General features: G+C 46.2%; 1 protein-coding gene across 1 annotated transcript in view; it reads left to right on the top strand.

The window, feature by feature from the left end:
- The window catches only part of LOC112076135 (zeta-sarcoglycan-like), an 85,378-nt gene that overhangs the window by 49,147 nt on the left and 16,967 nt on the right, over positions 1–19,264 (top strand). Inside the window, exon 5 of the mRNA XM_024143018.2 lies at positions 15,485–15,608. Within this exon, the coding sequence (XP_023998786.2) occupies positions 15,485–15,608 (124 nt within the window). The remainder of the gene's footprint in view (positions 1–15,484; positions 15,609–19,264) is intronic.

Genomic DNA, 19,264 nt, shown 5'->3' with positions numbered 1-19,264 from the left:
GAGATAGAGAGGGAGGGGAAAGAGAGGGAGGGAAAGAGAGGGAGGGAGTGATAAAGATAGAGGGGAGGGAGGGAGGGGTGTGTTTTATGTATCATATTGTTATACCTTCTCTAGGTGCATCCCAAATGGCACCCTATTCCCTACATAGTGCACTACTTGCTATAGGGAATAGGATGCCTTTTGGGCCTCTTCCTCTGTCTGTAATATAGGTGTTGGTTGGGAAGTCTCTTTTGAATTTCTCCTGATTTCTCTCCGTCTAAAACCACAATACACCAGGTAGTTGCCAAACACACACACACACACACACACACACACACACACACACACACACACACACACACACACACACACACACACACACACACACACACAAACACACACACACACTGCATGACACATATGAATAATTTCAGAGTGGCACTTTCATCTCATCCCTTACCTCTGAGTGAACTGAAATGCGAGGCATTTTTGACTGACCAGCCGTGGCCTTTCTCTCCGCTCTGCGTCGGGGGTTAATTCGCTATTACACGCTTTACATATTTCACTCCCTCGTCTCTCACTCATTAATTGTTCGGCAGAATGGAAACATAGAAATGAATCAAGTTCATATCCCTACCTTTTTATAGTTGTTTAATATAAGTGTGTTCATTAGGACTTCTACTTAACAGGCGATCGAGGTGAATCACTGCTAATTAGCTGGATCAGGGTTTCTTTCTCTATTTTTGGATTTGGTATCCCTTTTTACTTTTCTTTTTTTGATCAAATCCGCTTTTTGGCCGAGGTCGTTTGTCCCCACCTTCTTTCTTTCTCTTCCCCCTTTCTCTATAAAAGTCCCCCGGTTTTGCAGTTAAAGTAAATGAAACATGTAATGACTTGATGGAGTCTATTTGAGGCTAATGATGTATGTTATGGTGTAACCCTCTAAAATACAAATGAACATAGAATACATCCCAAATGGCACCCTACTCCCTATTAATTGCACTACTTTTGACCAGAGTCCTACGGGCTCTAGAGTCCTAGTAATGCACTAATGGGAATAGTGTGTCATTTGGGAAGCAGACAAGCCTACGCAGCAGGATAGACACGCCAATAGTTATAGAGACTCTTTTAGAAGTTTGGACACAATTTGCTTGACAGGGACCCCAGGAAAACTGGGATAAAGTCCTCTCCTTTTGATTAACCCCAGACCCTGTTCCTAGAATGCCCTGTTGAAACTTCTGCATATTGGTCCCACCTAACCCCAAATTCTTTCTCCTACATCACATATTAACTACTAAAAAGTAGTGTAAGTGTGGTTTGTGTCTATTGTCCTCTGTGGTTTGTGTCTATTGTCCTCTGTGGTTTGTGTCTATTGTCCTCTGTGGTTTGAGAGAGAGAGACAGTTAAAGAAGAGAGACCGTAGAGAGACAGAAGGTAAAAGAGAGACCGTAGAGAGACAGACAGTAAAAGAAGAGAGAGAGAGAGACCGTAGAGAGACATACGGTTAAAGAAGAGAGACCGTAGAGAGACAGAAGGTAAAAGAAGAGAGACCGTAGAGACAGACAGTAAAAGAAGAGAGACCGTAGAGAGACAGACGGTAAAAGAAGAGAGAGAGAGAGACCGTAGAGAGACAGACGGTTAAAGAAGAGAGACCGTAGAGACAGACGGTAAAAGAAGAGAGAGAGAGAGAGAGAAGCACGAACCGTAGAGAGACAGACGGTTAAAGAAGAGAGACCGTAGAGGACAGACGGTAAAAGAAGAGAGAGAGAGAGAGAGACCGTAGAGAGACAGAAGGTAAAGAAGAGGAGCGAGAGAGAGACCGTAGAGAGACAGACGGTAAAAGAAGAGAGAGAGAGAGACCGTAGAGAGACAGAAGGTAAAAGAAGAGAGCGAGAGACCGTAGAGTGACAGACGGTTAAAGAAGAGAGACCGTAGAGACAGACGGTAAAAGAAGAGAGAGAGAGAGAGAGGACCGTAGAGAGACAGAAGGTAAAAGAAGAGAGCGAGAGACCGTAGAGAGACAGACGGTAAAAGAAGAGAGAGAGACAGTAGAGAGACAGACGGTTAAAGAAGAGAGACCGTAGAGAGACAGGACGGTTAAAGAAGAGAGTTCGTAGAGAGACAGAAGGTAAAAGAAGAGAGACCGTAGAGACAAAGGGTAAAAGAAGAGAGCGAGAGAGAGAGACCGTAGAGAGACAGAAGGTAAAGAGAGCGAGAGAGAGACAGTAGAGAGACAAGATAAAAGAAGAGAGAGAGACAGTAGAGACAGAAGTAAAAGAAGAGATAGAGAGAGAGAGAGAGAGAGAGTAGAGAGACAGACGGTAAAATAAGAGAGAGAGAAACATTAGAGATACAGACGGTAAAAGAAGAGAGAGAGAGGACAGCAGAGAGACAGACGGTAAAATAAGAGAGAGAGAAACATTAGAGAGACAGACGGTAAAAGAAGAGAGAGAGAGAGAGTAGAGAGACAGACGGTTAAAGAAGTGAGAAGAGAGAGAGACAGACGGTTAAAGAAGTGAGAGAGAGAGAGACAGACGGTTAAAGAAGAGAGAGAGAGACCGTAGAGAGACAGAAGGTAAAAGAAAGAGAGAAGAGACCGTAGAAGGACAGACGGTTAAAGAAGAGAGACCGTAGAGAGACAGACGGTTAAAGAAGAGAGAGAAGAGAGACAGTAGAGAGACAGAAGGTAAAAGAAAGAGAGAGAGAGACCGTAGAGAGACAGAAGGTAAAAGAAGAGAGGAGAGACAGTAGAGGAACAGACGGTTAAAGAAAGAGAGGTAGAGAGACCGAAGGTAAAAGAAGAGAGAGAGCGACAGCAGAGAGACAGACGGTTAAAGAAGAGAGAGAGCGACAGCAGAGAGACAGACGGTTAAAGAAGAGAGAGAGCGACCGTAGAGAGACAGAAGGTAAAAGAAGAGAGAGAGAGACCGTAGAGAGACAGAAGGTAAAAGAAGAGAGCGAGAGACAGTAGAGAGACAGACGGTAAAAGAAGAGAGAGTAGAGAGACAGAAGTAACAGCAGAGAGACAGAAGGTAAAAGAAGAGAGAGAGAGACAGTAGAGAGACAGACGGTTAAAGAAGAGAGAGAGAGACCGTAGAGAGACAGACGGTTAAAGAAGTGAGAGAGAGAGAGAGAGTAGGGAGTCAGGAGTTTGATCAAAGAGAACAAAATCTGAAACAAGAGTCAGAAGACAGAGAGTGCGTGTCATCAGCAATCAGCTAATTCCACTAGCTAAAACTGGCTCCATAATCAGATGAGCATTGATCAAGCTGTTGGAAGTCGACACGGCCCAAATGACACCCTTTTCCCTACATAGTGCACTAGTTTTGACCAGAGCTCTATGGGCCCTGTTTAAAAGTTGTGCACTATATAAGGAATAAGGTCCATTTGGGACGAAGCCAAAGAGTTCACAGAGGTCCAGACTCAATTAAAGCCTCATCCAAAGAACTACAGAGGAACAGGTCCAGTCGATATCCTCCTCGTCCCTCTCTGTACCCCCTTACAACTCTACCACCCTACCCCCGGTCAAAGGGGAACCCCTTCGAGACTCCAACCCCACTCAGAGTCAAGGGCATCGGGAGAGATCTCCCCCACATATCCCCCTTCCCTCCAAAGCCACAGTGCAGTACAGTGATGCTCCTGAAGCAAAGTTTTAAGTTGGCTCTTTGGGAAAGTTTCTGTGAAGTGAACTTGGCTCTTTGGGAAAGTTTCTGTGAAGTGAACTTGGCTATTTGGGAACGTTTCTCTGAAGTGAACTTGTCTCTTTATGAAGTTTGACTGAAAGTAGGGAAAAGTTTTATGGAGGTTTAGCTCGAAACGGAAGCTGGTTCTGTGAGAAGCTTGACGATTCGCTTCACTTTTGTGGCCCATTTTAATAATAATGTCCATCGGATCAGGTGGGTTGGAAGTGAATGAAAATCCTTGGCTAAGGTCAACGCAGCAGGCGCTGTATTTCTTTAGTATGTGGGCTATGTACAGGAACAACCATCTGGGTCTTTTATGACAAAAACCAAAGCGCCTTTTATTCATTATCAGGCAGATTAACCGGGACATTGAGCAACAAGGACGTTCTCCACCATCCTCTTCCATCAACCATTAATTAGTTGCACTGAAAGAGGCATTACAGGCATAGGAAAAGGCCTGAACAAAGTTGGGTTATGGAAAGAATTTGGTGTGTGTGTGTGTAAATAATTTGGTGTGTGTGTGTACGTGTATGTGTGTACCAGCCTCTGTATATAGCCGTGTGTCTGTCAGTCATTGTCAACCCACCCAGAGGTTATGCTGCTCTGTGGCCTGGTTGCTGATATGTTAGTTTTGCAGCAGGCTGGACACCCAGGTCTCTTATAGCAGATGGAGAGCCGGGTGCGAGCCTCTCGCTCATCTCAGATTGGTTCGGTTGGATCAGCAAACAGCCCAGACAATAGACTAAGAATGCATACGTCATCACAACAGGATTCCGTCAACACTACACACAGCTTTGCATTCCTACTCCCTAGTAGTAACTGTCCAGTGAAAATCTCACTTTGGAAGTTCATATTCTGTTATACCTAAATAATGTTGTTGACTCGTCATAGTTGCTCTCGCCGTAACCTGCGCGTCGCTGATTTTTACATATTGATATGAGGAGCACAGCACCGCCACAGGAGTTCCACCGGTTGGATTTCTTCACTTTGACATCCGCTTGTGCCAAACCTGACGAGCTTGACAATTCTGCGTTGTTAGTTGTGCATCAACTGCCTTCCTTCTGACCGGAGGCCTTACTTACTCCCCATAATGCAACACACTTGTGGGGTTTAGAGTTCCCTTTTCACTCCTCTTATCTAGCTTTAACCCAGCCTTAGTTGAACGAGCGGTGGTTCGGCGTAATCAGCGGAATTCCCTACTAACAGGCCCTTTGGTACGCTCCATATCGTGGATGGACGTTGGGGTACAGTTGTACTTCAATGGTTCCCTTGACCCAGCCTGTACTACTTGGAGCTACCCGCGTTTGAGGCGGTGTACGGCGGCCAGGAGCAAAAACTCCCTATTAGTCGAGCCCAATGGAGAAACCCTGGGAGGACCAGGCTGCTCGGAGTGGCCCTTCCTCTGAGGCTGTGCTGAGTCAAGATGAGAAGATTTCACCAGTGGAACCCAACCCACTGGCGGCACCTTTTTTCGGTTGTCAGGAAGTGCATCCTGTATGACTTAGCTCAAGTCGGGACCTGCTTCCCTTTAGTATCTTATTCTCCTTCGCTCTCTCTCCCAGTGCCGACTGCTCGCCCGATGCTGAACTCTAGGCCAAAGGCCGTCAGTATATCCAGTGAGTACAGTATCACCCGTCTACTGATCACGGTCGCAAGTCTCGCGCACCGCGACCTCATAGGCCCAGTGTCCTCAGCAGATCGAAGTTTGAGGTAGGCCATTTTCCACGGGCTCCCATCGGAAAACCGTAGACCAGGACTCTGCAGAGTCAGAACTGCTCAGCAATGAGTGGGGCAATCGGTAAGTACTTATCCACCTTTTCCGCTCTACCCCTCTCCAGGGTATCCTCATTCCTCTCATATCTCACCGTGACATCCGCAACCACTCCCAGCTTACCTCTCACGAACAGCAAGTTGGGGATCCGCAGACCCCCCTCCTTCGTTTTCACTCTCAGCTCTTTGGTGACTATCCACCCCACTTTCACTGCTTCCTCGGCGAGTTGGTCACAAATGAGATTGTGCCTTCTCGGCCTGGCTGCCTTCCCTGCCGGGCATTACCCTAGTATGTGTGATATTGTTTCCAACTTGTGGTCACCTTCTGCATACGGCTTCCACTTTGTTCCGCCCGCGAGCCAATGTCTCCCTTGTAGGATATACGTTTGCCCTCAGTTTAAGCGCAGCTACATAGTGTCGCTGTTTTAATCGCACCGCTGCTGGATCTGCAAGCCAGCTGTTGCTGATCTTGTCTTGGTGGAACATGCCAGTTCCATTTCCTTGGCTTGGCAGCACCGCCCAATCCTCAAATCCTTTCGACCTCCAGTTAGAGGGATTCTTGCACAGCTGCTTGTGCTTTTTTGGCTCCACCTCTGCTCCCTTTGTGCTTGAGCCATCTTCCCCGACTGGCATCATAGCATCTAGGCTTTCTCCCAGTTTCGGAGTTTGCTCCGGGACTCCCCCTGCCCGTATCCACAGTTTTGAAAATTCCTCCTGTGGCATTGTATATTCCGTTACCGCCCTTGTCAGTGGGTCTGACGACACTGACAGGTTAAATAACCTTCGCGCCTGGATTGCTGGTATCATTTTTGCCAACTTCACAATGCCTAAGCCGCCGTCTTGGTTCCTAGCATAGATCAGGCCGTCACAGGTTGACGGAGGTAGGTGCAGCCACTTTTTTACTGCTGTTTTAACTAACCCATCTAGGTTTGTTAGTTCGACTGTTCCGATGTCCCCGTGGTTTACCGTATATATCACTCGGGGGACTGCATATGCGTTTAGTATGCTTACTTTTTTCTGGGTTGTAGTGGCGCTTGATTGATTTGTCCTCTCAAATTTGGCTTTGAAATCCCCAGCCAGGGGTTCACTTTCATGCCCAGATATTTTTCTGATTTATCTGGGTCAATCAGGTGTAGCTTTTCCGCGTCGATTGTCCATGCCTGACAGTTATTGACGGTGAATGCTACACCCCCACGTCTCACCATGAACCCATGGCACTTTTTGGGCTGCACGCGCAGGCCAGAAAGTTGACAGAAACGTTCCAATATTTTGATGTAATGTTGCATGCCCGCTCAAAGAGCTGCTCATAAGCACCAAGTCATGAGCAAATGCTACAGTAGTCACCTTACTCTCCCAAACCTGTAGCCCTCTCCCATGCTCTTGAGCTTGTGAATCAGAGGGTCTACCGCAATGTTGAAGAGGACGGGGGACATCTCCCTGTTTCACTCCCACTTTCATTTGGATTGGCGGTGAGGTTCCTTCCTTCACCTTTATTCTCGTGCTCACCTCCTCGTAGGAGTCCTTGATTAGTCTGATTATATGGCTGTCCAGTCCCCTCTCCTTCAGGACATGGATTAAGTGTTCATGTGCCACTGAGTCAAATGCCTTGGCAAAGTCTATGAATACCACTGCTAGAGCCCTTCTCTATTTCTTGCTCTGATGTAATACTCCATTGAGGACCATCAGGTTCTCCGCACACCCAGGGGTGCCAATACAACCCCTTTGCCTGGGCTTTTCGTCCTATAGTTGTATTTGTGGCCAAAGCATACATTAGAAGAACAACTCCCACTTAAAAAACACTTAAAAAAAGCTCAGCTGGCCAATCAGCTGTTTACTTGTCATGGATATTTTTAATGACCTGTATATGTCCACACCATTCTGTTGTTGACCCCAACGCCCACACAATTCAAACATAGAAAAGCTGATTTTTAACATACTTAACTTTTGGGAAGGAAAACTATTTAACTCATATTGTAATTAATTATAAGTCATGTTTCATGGAAATCTGGAAACACTGGACGGTTACTTTAAGGTGTTGATGTGGAGAGAGGAAACTGATCCCATATCTGTATCTGCAGCCAACTTCCACCTAGCGCTAGCTCATCAGAGGGCCTTCTTACTGTACAAGAACTCCTCTTCTGGAAAGTGGAATTTATAGACAGTGTGGGAGGTTTTAGCTGAGTGAAGCAGACTGTCTGTGTTCTAAAATGGTCCGTTTGTATGTGTCCGGTCCACCCCAGATAAATGGGTTTACAGTACAGTGTGTAGCCAGCTGGGAGTTTCCCAGTCTCCTCAAGCATGTGTTGGAACAAGCTGCAGCTAATGCAGTGCAGTGTTTATCGTTCTCCATTTGATGTTTGGTTATACACTTCTTCAGGGCAATTGGAAATAAGTGAAATTAAAACAGTGCATTTGCATGTGTGTGTGTGTGTGTGTGTACATGTGTTTGTAGTTAATCTGTGTGTGTATCTGTGTATCAGTTTCTGTTTTCTTTCGTCTCAAACTGAAACAACCTCTGGCTGTTTCTCCTAGTCTTCCTCAAACTGATTTTTTTTCCCGCGGGCTCCGAAAACCTGATATTATCAAACTATCTCACCGCCGAAACACGCCTTCTGTTCTCTACGCGGCCACAACAGCTGCTGACACCCTCCAGACGTAACCACGGCAACAGGCGTAGACTGTTTGGGGGCCCGCGAGGCCCAGGGCATATTGATGTCCGTCTGCCTTCCTGGTAAGAAAATCTAAATGATACTTATTGAGCCATCAGTAGCCTTCCAGGAGAGATGTAGTGACTGAGAGAAGCTCCAGCTTAGTCTAATCACCTGTCCTCTTCTTTTACTTCCAACCAAAACATCATTATCGTCTTCAGCCATTTTTCTTTTTTTTAACACTCTGAAATGACTCACCAGCTGGGACTTTCAGGGGCTTTTGTTAGATTTACTGGCAACACCTGGATCTGCGAGTCGGATCTAAATGGATTGGCCGCCTTCCAATTCTGATCTTGTTTCAGTAATTGGTATTTTGACCAATCAGATCAGCTCCTTTGCTCATAATTGTGCAAAAGGTCAGAATTGGGCTGCCTGTGAACGCAGTCATCGTCACCCTATAGTATAGTGTTGTTCTGTAACATGAGCTTTTGTATACAGAGAGTGAATCCTTACTAAAAAGGTAAAGCCAAACCAATGTTAACTGGTGTTTCAGCCAAAACCTATATCACAGGCCTCAAATCAAATCACATTTTATTGGTCACATACACATGGTCAGCAGATGTTATTTGTCACACAGTCTCTCAGTCCCAGCTTTGATGCACCTGTACTGCCTCACCTTCTGGATGGTAGCGGTGTGAACAGGCAGTGGCTCGGGTGGTTGTCCTTGAGGATCTTTTTGGCCTTCCTCTGACATCGGGTGCTGTAGTTTGCCCCCGGTGATGCGTTTGAGGGCAGTGCAGTTGCTGTACCAGGCGGTGAAAAAGCCAGACAGGATGCTATCAATTGTGCATCTGTATAAGTTTGTGAGGGTTTTAGGTGACAAGCCAAATTTCTTCAGCCTCCTGAGGTTGAAGAGGCCCTCCTTCACCACACTGTGTGGGTGGACCATTTCTGTTTGCCTGTGATGTGTACGCCGAGGAACTTAAAATGTTCCACCTTCTCCACTACTGTCCCATCGATGTGGATAGGGGGATGCTCCCTCTGCTGTTTCCGGAAGTCCACGATCGTCTCCTTTGTTTTGTTAACGTTGAGTGAGAGGTTGTTTTCCTGACACCACACTCCGAGTGCCCTCACCTCCTCCCTATAGGCTGTCTCATCGTTGTTGGTAATCAAGCATGCAAACGTCTGCAAACTTGATGATTTAGTTGGAGGCGTGCATGGCCATGCAGTCATGGGTGAACAGGGAGTACAGGAGGGGGCTGGGCACGCACCCTTGTGGGGCCCCAGTGTTGAGGATCAGCGAAGTGGAGATGTTGTTTCCTACCTTCACCACCTGGGGGCGGCCCATCAAAAAGTCCAGGACCCAATTGCACAGGGCGGTGTTGAGACCCAGGGCCTTAAACTTAATGATGAGCTTGGAGGGTACTATGGTGTTGAATGCTGAGCTGTAGCCAATGAACAGCATTCTTACATAGGTATTCCTCTTGTCCAGATTGGATAGGGCAGTGTGCAGTAGTGTTCATAGTGTTAGTAACTTCGGGCCCTAGTTATTGACTCAAATCCTAACTTCAGTTTCACGGGCACACACTGGCAAATCTCCAATTGCTACAGACCTCAAGTTATGGGCCGACTTCTAACTGAATGTCTGAGTTCTTCCTACCTTAGTTTTAATGCCATGCTATTGATAACTTTAGAAAGTGAAACAACAACTACAGATAGGAGGGGATACCAATCCAGCCTCACATAGCAGAATATCCACCCTAGAATATCCACCCTAGAATATATATCCTAGATTATCCTTACCCTAAACCTACTGGCCCCAGTTATAATGCTTCACAGCGGTTTTAATACCTCCTGGTACCCCACCAACCACTTCAGCTGGAAGTGGAATAATGAATCCGACCTCACACAGCAGAATATCCACCCTATCCATCGTCTCCTATAGCGTATACACTCAGTCCAGAGGTGGGCTGCATGGGCCAGATTGACTGAGCGCCCCAGCAGCCTGAACCATTGATTTCTTGTGAAGCCTGCACTGATTTAGCTAGCGGCCTTTCTGACGTTATGTGTCGTTTCACTTCAACCTGGGACTGAGCCTGGGACTGAGCCTGGGTCTGCAGGTGTTACTGCCACTGGGAGGAGGAGAGAGGCCTTGTGCTGTCTTCACAAATACCTTACATCTGACCCAGCATTTTATTTTTTGTGCTGAGTGAGAGAATGTAGTACGCTCCACCACGTGAGACCAGGGAAAGAGGCAATGGCACTGTATGTGGAACAATATGTCACATTGTTACGGCTCCCTCATCATCTCTCTCTCTGTTTCTCTGTCTCTCTCACACATCTAGCACAGATAGAATAATGTGAGCAGCTAGCTCATATTACCCATTTTTTCTCTTTCTTTCGCTCTGTTTCTCCCTCCCCCATGTCTCTCTCTCTGTTGAAATGTCACATCACCTCAAAAGCGCCTGACGTTTCAGTCCCTCTCCAAGAACAGTAATCCTCTCCTTTCCTCCTTTCCTCTAATTTCCTCCTCTCCTCTCCTTTCCCCCTTTCCTCATTTCCTCTGTTCATCTCTTTTCCTACTGTCCTCATTTTCTCCCTCTTTTATCTTTAAGGGAAGTGTTTTCATCAATACTTTTAGACTACCTGACAGGCATTTCAGGCAGACGAACAATGGTGTCTCTTCTCCTAGCAGGGGGCAGTATGAGTCAGCATATGGTCGCTCAGAGGGGTGGCATGCAGTAGTACAACAGATTCCCTCAAGCTTGGATAAAATGGGAGATAAAACCACATATAGATTATTTCTCAATTCATTTTTCTTTTACCCAATTCAAAAGACTAGTATTTCCAGCTCATCAAATATGAAGCATATGTTTCTCCTGATCACAGAGCTGACTGGATGTAATGGCTGTGCAGACTTTTGTTCAGGCCCTGCCCTAAAACACCTGGTTCCGCTAATTATGGTTCAGGCTGTTAGTGAGTTGACATTGGATCAGGTTTATTAGTGCTAGGCAGGAACAAAAGCCTGCACACCTAGTAGCTGCAAACCTCTGGTCTAATGTGGGCCGGTTTACTGGACACTGATTACATTTACATTTACATTTTAAGTCATTTAGCAGACGCTCTTATCCAGAGCGACTTACAAATTGGTGCATTCACCTTATGATATCCAGTGGAACAACTACTTTACAATAGTGCATCTAACTCTTTTAAGGGGGAGGGGGGTTAGAGGATTACTTTATCCTATCCTAGGTATTCCTTAAAGAGGTGGGGTTTCAGGTGTCTCCGGAAGGTGTGGATTGACTCCGCTGACCTGGCGTCGTGAGGAGTTTGTTCCACCATTGGGGTGCCAGAGCAGCGAACAGTTTTGACTGGGCTGAGCGGGAACTGTACTTCCTCAGAGGTAGGGAGGCGAGCAGGCCAGAGGTGGATGAACGCAGTGCCCTTGTTTGGTGTAGGGCCTGATCAGAGCCTGAAGTACGGAGGTGCCCCCCTCACAGCTCCGTAGGCAAGCACCATGGTCTTGTAGCGGATGCGAGCTTCAACTGGAAGCCAGTGGAGAGAGCGGAGGAGCGGGGTGACGTGAGAGAACTTGGGAAGGTTGAACACCAGACGGGCTGCGGCGTTCTGGATGAGTTGTAGGGGTTTAATGGCACAGGCAGGGAGCCCAGCCAACAGCGAGTTGCAGTAATCCAGACGGGAGATGACAAGTGCCTGGATTAGGACCTGCGCCGCTTCCTGTGTGAGGCAGGGTCGTACTCTGTGAATGTTGTAGAGCATGAACCTACAGGAACGGTCACCGCCTTGATTGGAGTTGAGAACGACAGGGTGTTGTCCAGGATCACGCCAAGGTTCTTAGCGCTCTGGGAGGAGGACACAATGGAGTTGTCAACCGTGATGGCGAGATCATGGAACGGGCAGTCCTTCCCCGGGAGGAAGAGCAGCTCCGTCTTGCCGAGGTTCAGCTTGAGGTGGTGATCCGTCATCCACACTGATATGTCTGCCAGACATGCAGAGATGCGATTCGCCACCTGGTTATCAGAGGGGGGAAAGGAGAAGATTAATTGTGTGTCGCTGCATAGCAATGATAGGAGAGGCCATGTGAGGATATGACAGAGCCAAGTGACTTGGTGTATAGCGAGAATAGGAGAGGGCCTAGAACAGAGCCCTGGGCACACAGTGGTGAGAGCACGTGGTGCGGAGACAGATTCTCGCCACGCCACCTGGTAGGAGCGACCTGGCAGGTAGGACGCAATCCAAGCGCGGGCCGCGCCGGAGATGCCCAGCTCGGAGAGGGTGGAGAGGAGGATCTGGAGGATATTCCTGAACTAAAAAGGAATAGAGAACTCTAGGTCAGAGAACAAACGCCTAGCTAGTCTATGTTGAACGAGGTGTAGGGATGAAATATTCTGCTAATTTCCACAGAGATTTCTGGAAAACCTGGGAATTTTGGGAAAGTTACGGTAATTTTCCAACCCTAAAGGTGTCTAAGTCTGGCTGCTCACACATCAGCTTGTTGTTCTTACTCTCACCCTACTAGTTCCACTTCAATACATCTGTTTGTTTTCACCCCGGGACATGTTAGCCTCTCACAGCGGTCTGTGGTAGGCGACTTTTACTGGCACTCCGCTTTGAGCCACTCACACTCTCAGCAGGGAGCCCCAGTGAACCATGGGAAGTTAAAGAGCTGCTTGTGCCTTGTTCTGATTGTGTTGCTAGCCGTGTAAGAGCTGCTGTTCTCAGAGCGTAGCCTGGCGTTTCAGTTGCTGGTTTGTACTGGATTTGATTGGTACGGTGTCCATATTAGGACATAGTATGAGCAGTATGGAGTCCATATTAGGACAGCCAGATGAGGATGTTTTATGTAAATGTGACGAGAGACTGACTGGAAGCTTTTGTGTAATAAAATAGTATTTAACTACTGCTTTGAGGGTGTGTATACACTATTTATACAAAAGTATGTGGACACCCCTTCAAAGTAGCAGATTCGGCTATTTCAGCCAAGTCTGTTGCTGAAAGGTGTATAATTTCAGCTCACACCCATGCAATCTCCATAGACAAACATTGGCAGTAGAATGGCCTTACTGAAGAGCTCAGTGACTACTACTTTGAGGGTGTATATGTGTTGTCTCTCTCTCCCTCTCTCTGTTCTTCTCTCTCTCTTTCCGCAAACACGCAAAAAAGTTCTGACACACATCCGTCGGGTATGTCACGTCAGCGGCCCGGGCAGAAACGAAGGACGGACCCCAGTCTTTTCACTATTGATTAAATTATCACCGATGGGATGCATGGAGCCATGAAATTACATTTCCATGAAATTAAAATAAAAAAAAATCCAGGGTCTCACTGCCATTTGCAATTTCCCGGGCTACATTTCACAGCCGCAGACGGGCAGGACGCGAATGTCTTTTTTTTTTGTGTCATTTTTTGACCCAACCTAAGGATTTGTCAGGGAATCCACTGTAGTTAGTAGTAGGTTATACTGGATGGATCATGGTTAGAAACAGGATCACGGTGCATTAGTTTGTAAATGTGAAGATGGAGAAGGCTTGGAACACCTTCAGGTGACCTCCCTGCTTCTCTTGCCTTGCGGGCACACACATACACAGTCTCACACATGCCTACACACTATTTTACACCTGACTGGCATTCGGTATTTAAGTGCTCTGAGTTTTACGAAATGCAACATTTACTTTTCAGTGATCAGAACCCCACCCCCCATGTACCCATATACTCCATTACCCATAGTTCCGAGTCATCCSCCATACCTGTCTCTCTGTGACAAGTGTTGTGAGTTTTCTAACTTTTACAACACAGTTGAAGGCTCTCATCTGTTCTTTTACTCTGAGAGATTCATGGAGCGAGTTTAGCACGGGATAGAACTACTCTTGGAGATGGGGACTTTAAAAAAAGTAGTCACAAAAGTCACAGAGGCTTGAAAATGTCATTTTCCAACCATTTCTCATCGTTAAAGTCGGCTCACTCTTCCTGCCAGACGACACCTTTGTATCGCTCAGCGCGCTCTGACACTTTAAACAATTTATGTCGCCCCGACCGGCGACACAGAAGGGTGGTGTGGACATTTTTTTTGACCGAAAAGGTCAAGGGTTCAGATCTGGAACAGTAACATGGCGATACGGCATCAGGGCCATTAAAGGAGAAAGGTCAAGGTGAATGTCAAGCTATATACGGCTGGAAAACATCTAACTTATATTGTGACTGAAACCTCCATGGAGAAAGTTTTTCTGACTATGTTTTCTGTCTATCACACCCTCCCTCACTACTTTACAATGTGTATGCACCAGAACTATTATTACATTACCTCCCCCTCCGTACCCCCCTGAGCTTTTAGAAGTTGTCAAATTAAGACGATAACTGTGTTGATGCATTCTCTCGTTGCCTATCTCTGTCATGTTATAAAACAAATATGTCCGCCGCATAAAACAAGCCTTGGCGGACGGCGTTGAAGGTCAAGGCGGATCTCCTCGCCGGCGAGAGGGAACGCGGCAACGCAGGAAGGCTGCTCCTGCATGATAATGAATTGGACCGATAAGACCTACAGTCTCTGACTCTGGAGTCTTTTCATATAAACAATCACCACCAAGGCCCTGGCTTTCTGGATGGAAACTTTTTACCTTTTTTTTTGTCTCCGAATCACCGGGCGGAACAGCAGCCGGAGCAGCAACAGAAAATCAATGACCTGATTGAATTCCTCTTTTAAAACGGCCGAAAGTACCAGAGCTATTCATAGATATTGTATGATATTCTGACTGTGCAAGAGAAAGAGGCTGTGAAGGTTTTTTTGCGGAGAAGTTGGAAGGAGGGATCGTTAAGTCAATATATTCATTTCTGTCAGGTGGTTAATTATCCCAGGCCTGTTTCACCAGCTAACCTGATGGACCAGTGGACCAGATGACCGCTCAGTCCACAGGGAGACTTCCCATGCCGGCTTGCCGTCTCTGGTGTTGTGTGTGTGTGTGTGTGTGTTGTGTGTGTGTGTGTTGTGTGTGGTGGTGTGTGTGTGTGTGTGGTGTGTTTGTGTGTGTGTGTTGTGTGTGTGTGTGTGTGTGTGTGTGTGTGTGTGTGTGTGTGTGTGTGCCTATTTGTGACAGAGAGAGAGAGGAACAGTGAGAAATATGTGTACTAATGTGCCTGTGTATCACTTAGTGTCCCCCCCTCCCTTCACATCACATCCAATCAAATACTCTCATGCTAGATCTGTGTAATACTTTTTAAAGAAATGCTGCTTTAAAAAAAGTTTCAGTTCAGTTATTTTTCGATCGGCGACTTACATTCTAATTGTACAGTATGTTTTCATTATTGATCCTTCAAGTCACCCATGCATTGAATGCTAACAAGTGAATCGTTGTCTAATTGAATCCCTGGATGTCTGGTTCTCTGCAGGCTGGAGTCTCCCACCAGGACCCTGAGTCTGGAGGCTCCCAGAGGGGTGGAGGTCAACGCCGGGGTGGGCGACTTCAAGGCCTCCTGCCGGAAAGACCTGTTGCTCCAGTCGTCAGAAGGAGAGGTGAGAGGGGGGAGACAGGGGTCTGGTGGGAGTGTGTTGGGGTGGGGGTGTTGTTGGGGTGGCTATGTGTGTGTGTTTTAGGAGGGCTACAATACTGATTCTAGTAGCAGGAGTTCATTAAGTGTCTTATTAACCTAACGAGCTCCATCAATCAGCGCAACCTTGTCCAGCTTTGTTCTCCTCTCCATTTATTTGGGGGAGAGATGTGACCTCATTAACGCTGCAGTCATGATGAGGGGTGCCTGTTATCTGTCTGTCTCTCTGTCTCTGTCTGTCTGCTCTTTGGTCTGTGGCCCAGCACGCTGTCGAGACTTCACTGGAGCGAACCTTGTCATTAGCTCTGTAATTAACTCGGAAAGACRAGCAGTGTTCGCCGAGACTGMGATAGTTTGATAGCATGGAACAGTAGGAGAAAAAATAACGACGCAAGTTCTSACTTACTTGTCGTCTTCTTCTTTTTAACGCRTATTTTTCAGGGGGAGGGACAAATGGTTTTGGGAAGAGCCTTTCGTCTCATAGTAAATGTTAGTGGCATTTAGAAGGTAACTTACTCCTAACTCKTAACTCCTAAAGCACCACTTCAATCTCTATTAGACTTCCTTGTCGCTATGACCCATAATGCATCCTGGGCAGGCGAGAGGTCACAGGTTAGAGGCCAGTGTGATAAGTAGATGTCCCCCCCATAGAGTTAGATAGGGTCTCATCTCCTGTCTTTTCAATGTCCACTTCCACTTCAGGAAGTGCACCCTCTATCCAACTCCATGATGTCCCCTCTCCCTTCGTGTTGTTTGCATGCTAAGCACAATGGCCGCTGCTGAAGTGGAACTGGTTTGTGTGACTGGTCCTAAACAAGTTTAGCYTTGTCAGACTTTCAGAGTCTCTCTCCCTGCTGTTACAGGATCACCTTCAAATGAACACTAGCTAGTTCCTGAGATGTGTCCCTCTCCTTTCAGCTCCAGGCCCCCAGCCTGGCTTTAGTAACTTATAACTACAGTGATCCCTGCCACTTCGCGGTTCACTTATCGCGGATTCGCTATTTCGCGGATTTTCATAATGCATTTTTTTTTTTTTTGGGCATTGTGCTCTGCATTCTGATTCGCTAAAAACTCACTCCCGCTTCTTGTATCAAAACATGCTACGAATTGTGCTATCATTTGTCGTCTCGTGCAGTTATGTGTACGTACATAAAACAGCTTGGCAAATTTACATTAAGTTGGCCAAATTATCTTGTAAATTCGAACATCTCCTAAACCCATAATGTCGACGAAACGCCTACACGTGAGTCACTGTTTGTATACATGTAATAGTTGCTAATTGTAAAAAAAAAAAAAGTTTTCTATTTCGCGGATTTCACTTATCGCGGGTCATTTTCGGAACGTAACCCCCGCGATAAACGAGATTACTGATACCAGCTATTTGATTCACTTCCAACATCCCCGGTAATAGATCATTGTATCCCGTCACTTAACTATAAAAGCCATTTTGTTTCTTATTTCTCCTCTTCCTTTCTTCTTTTCATCTCTTTCCTGTATAGGAGATGCCTACCTTGTCTACCTTTAGAGGTAGATCTGGAGTCAAAAGAAATGCACACCTGTTTAGGCGAGCGAGTAGAACACTTGAAAAAGAAAAGGAGAGCCTCACACTCAAGGAGCTCAGATGCAAAATTGAATGACCTAATATCCAATGTTTAGACAAGCTGTCTTCATCAGGGTCTGTCTGTCTTCATCAGGGTCTACCATTAGAGGTAGATCTGTCTGTCTTCATCAGGGTCTTCTGTCTTTTCTTCTCAGATCAGGGTCTACCATTAGAGGTAGATCTGTCTGTCGTTTTCATCAGTGGTTCGTTGTCGCGTTCTTATCAGTCGTCTTCCAGACATGAGGCTAAGTACGTATCATGTTAGAGTTAGGATCTTTCGCTTCATAGGTCGTTTTTTCTTCATCAGGGTCTGTCTCTCTTCATCAGGGTCTACCATTGAAGTATCGGTATAAAGATCTGTCGTTCTTCATCAGATTCGTTCTTCTCTCACAGCTCAGTGCTGTCTGTCTTCATCAAGGGGGTCTCACTTAGAGGTAGGATTGTTCTTCTCTGATCGTCTTCTTCTTCTCAGGATTCTACCATTAGAGGTAGAAATCGCCTCCTGTATCTCTATCGGAGGTCTCGCTTCTTCATTCAAGGGTCTGTATGTCTTCCTCAGGGGTTCTTTTACCATTTAAGAGTTTAGATCGTCTTCTCGATCAGGGTCTGTCTGTCTTCATCAGGTCCTGATGCTCCTCAGGGTCACCTTTAAGTATCAGTTTAGTCCAAGCCTTTTCATACTACCAGATCGTCGTCTTCATCAGGGTCTTCTGATATCTGTCTTCATCAGGGTTTTTTCTCCATTAGAGGTAGAGTGTCATCGTCTTCTGTCTTCATCAGAGGTCTGTTGTCTTCATCAGGGTCTGTCTGTCTTCATCAGGGTCTACCATTAGAGGTAGATCTGTCTGTCTTCATCAGGCGACGTGTCTGTCTTCATTCTAGTTCACTTATCGTCTCATCAGGCATTCTACTAATTCTACCATTTTAAAGTTAAAAGAGCATCTGCCCTTCTCTTCAAGATCGGGTCGTCTGTCTTCCATCAGGTCGTCGGTGTCTTCAAGCAGTACCGTCTTCTCTACCATATAGGTAGATCAGTTCTGTCTCATTAGGATCTTTCTGTCTTCATCAGGTTCTGTCTGTGTCTTCCATCAGGGGTTTATTTCACCATTAGATGGCTTAGACTGTCTGTCTTCATACAGTGTCTGTCTGTCTTCATTCAGGTCTAGTCTGTCTTCAATTCAGTCCTGTCTGTCTTCCTCAAGTCTTACCATTAGAGAGTACGATCTTCTGTTCTCAGAGTCTACCATTAGGAGGTTAGGATCTGTCTTCATCAGCGGTGGTTCTCCTGTGTCTGTCTTCAATTCAGGGTCTGTCGTGTTCTTAATTCAGGGCTCTCACATTAGAGCTTTTTATATCTGTTTTTCATCAGCGTCCTCACATTAGAGGGTTATTCTGTCTTCTTCATCAGGGTCTCACATTAGACCGGGTTTATATCTGTCTGCTTCATCAGGGTCCCAACGATTAGAGTATATTCGATCTGTCTTCCCTCAGGGTCATTGGAATGTCCTTGTCTTCATCAGGGCCTTCTGTCTTCATCAGTGGAGCGGTCTGCACATTAGAGTATATCTGTCTGTCTTCATCAGGTCTCACATTAGGATGATATCTGTCTGTCTTCATCAGGGTCTCACATTAGAGGTATATCTGTTGTCTTTCATCAGGCGTCTCACATTAGAGGTATATCTGCTTCCATCAGGGTCTCACATTAAGAGTATAGTCTGTCTGTCTTCATCAGGTCTCACATTAGAGTATATCTGTCTGTCTCATCAGGGTCTCACATTAGAGGTATATCTGTCGTCTTCATCTAGGTCTCACATAGAGGTATATCTGTCTCTTCATCAGTCTCACATTAAGTAGGAACAATGCCCTGAAGAGGAGAAGAGACGATCATAGAGAGCCTGATGGTAAGATCGACATATGTTTATACCTAGTTCTAATTGTGTAGAGAACGACGCAGCATTAGACACTGACACCAAAAGCGTCCTGATGCAAGACCAGACAGATTTTCAGGATCAAACCCCTCG

This window comes from Salvelinus sp. IW2-2015, unplaced genomic scaffold (genome assembly GCF_002910315.2).
Source record: "Salvelinus sp. IW2-2015 unplaced genomic scaffold, ASM291031v2 Un_scaffold3592, whole genome shotgun sequence".
Classification (NCBI taxonomy): domain Eukaryota; kingdom Metazoa; phylum Chordata; class Actinopteri; order Salmoniformes; family Salmonidae; genus Salvelinus; species Salvelinus sp. IW2-2015.
The sequence above is the reverse complement of the archived record's forward strand: the minus strand, read 5'-3'. Positions and strand labels throughout refer to the sequence as shown.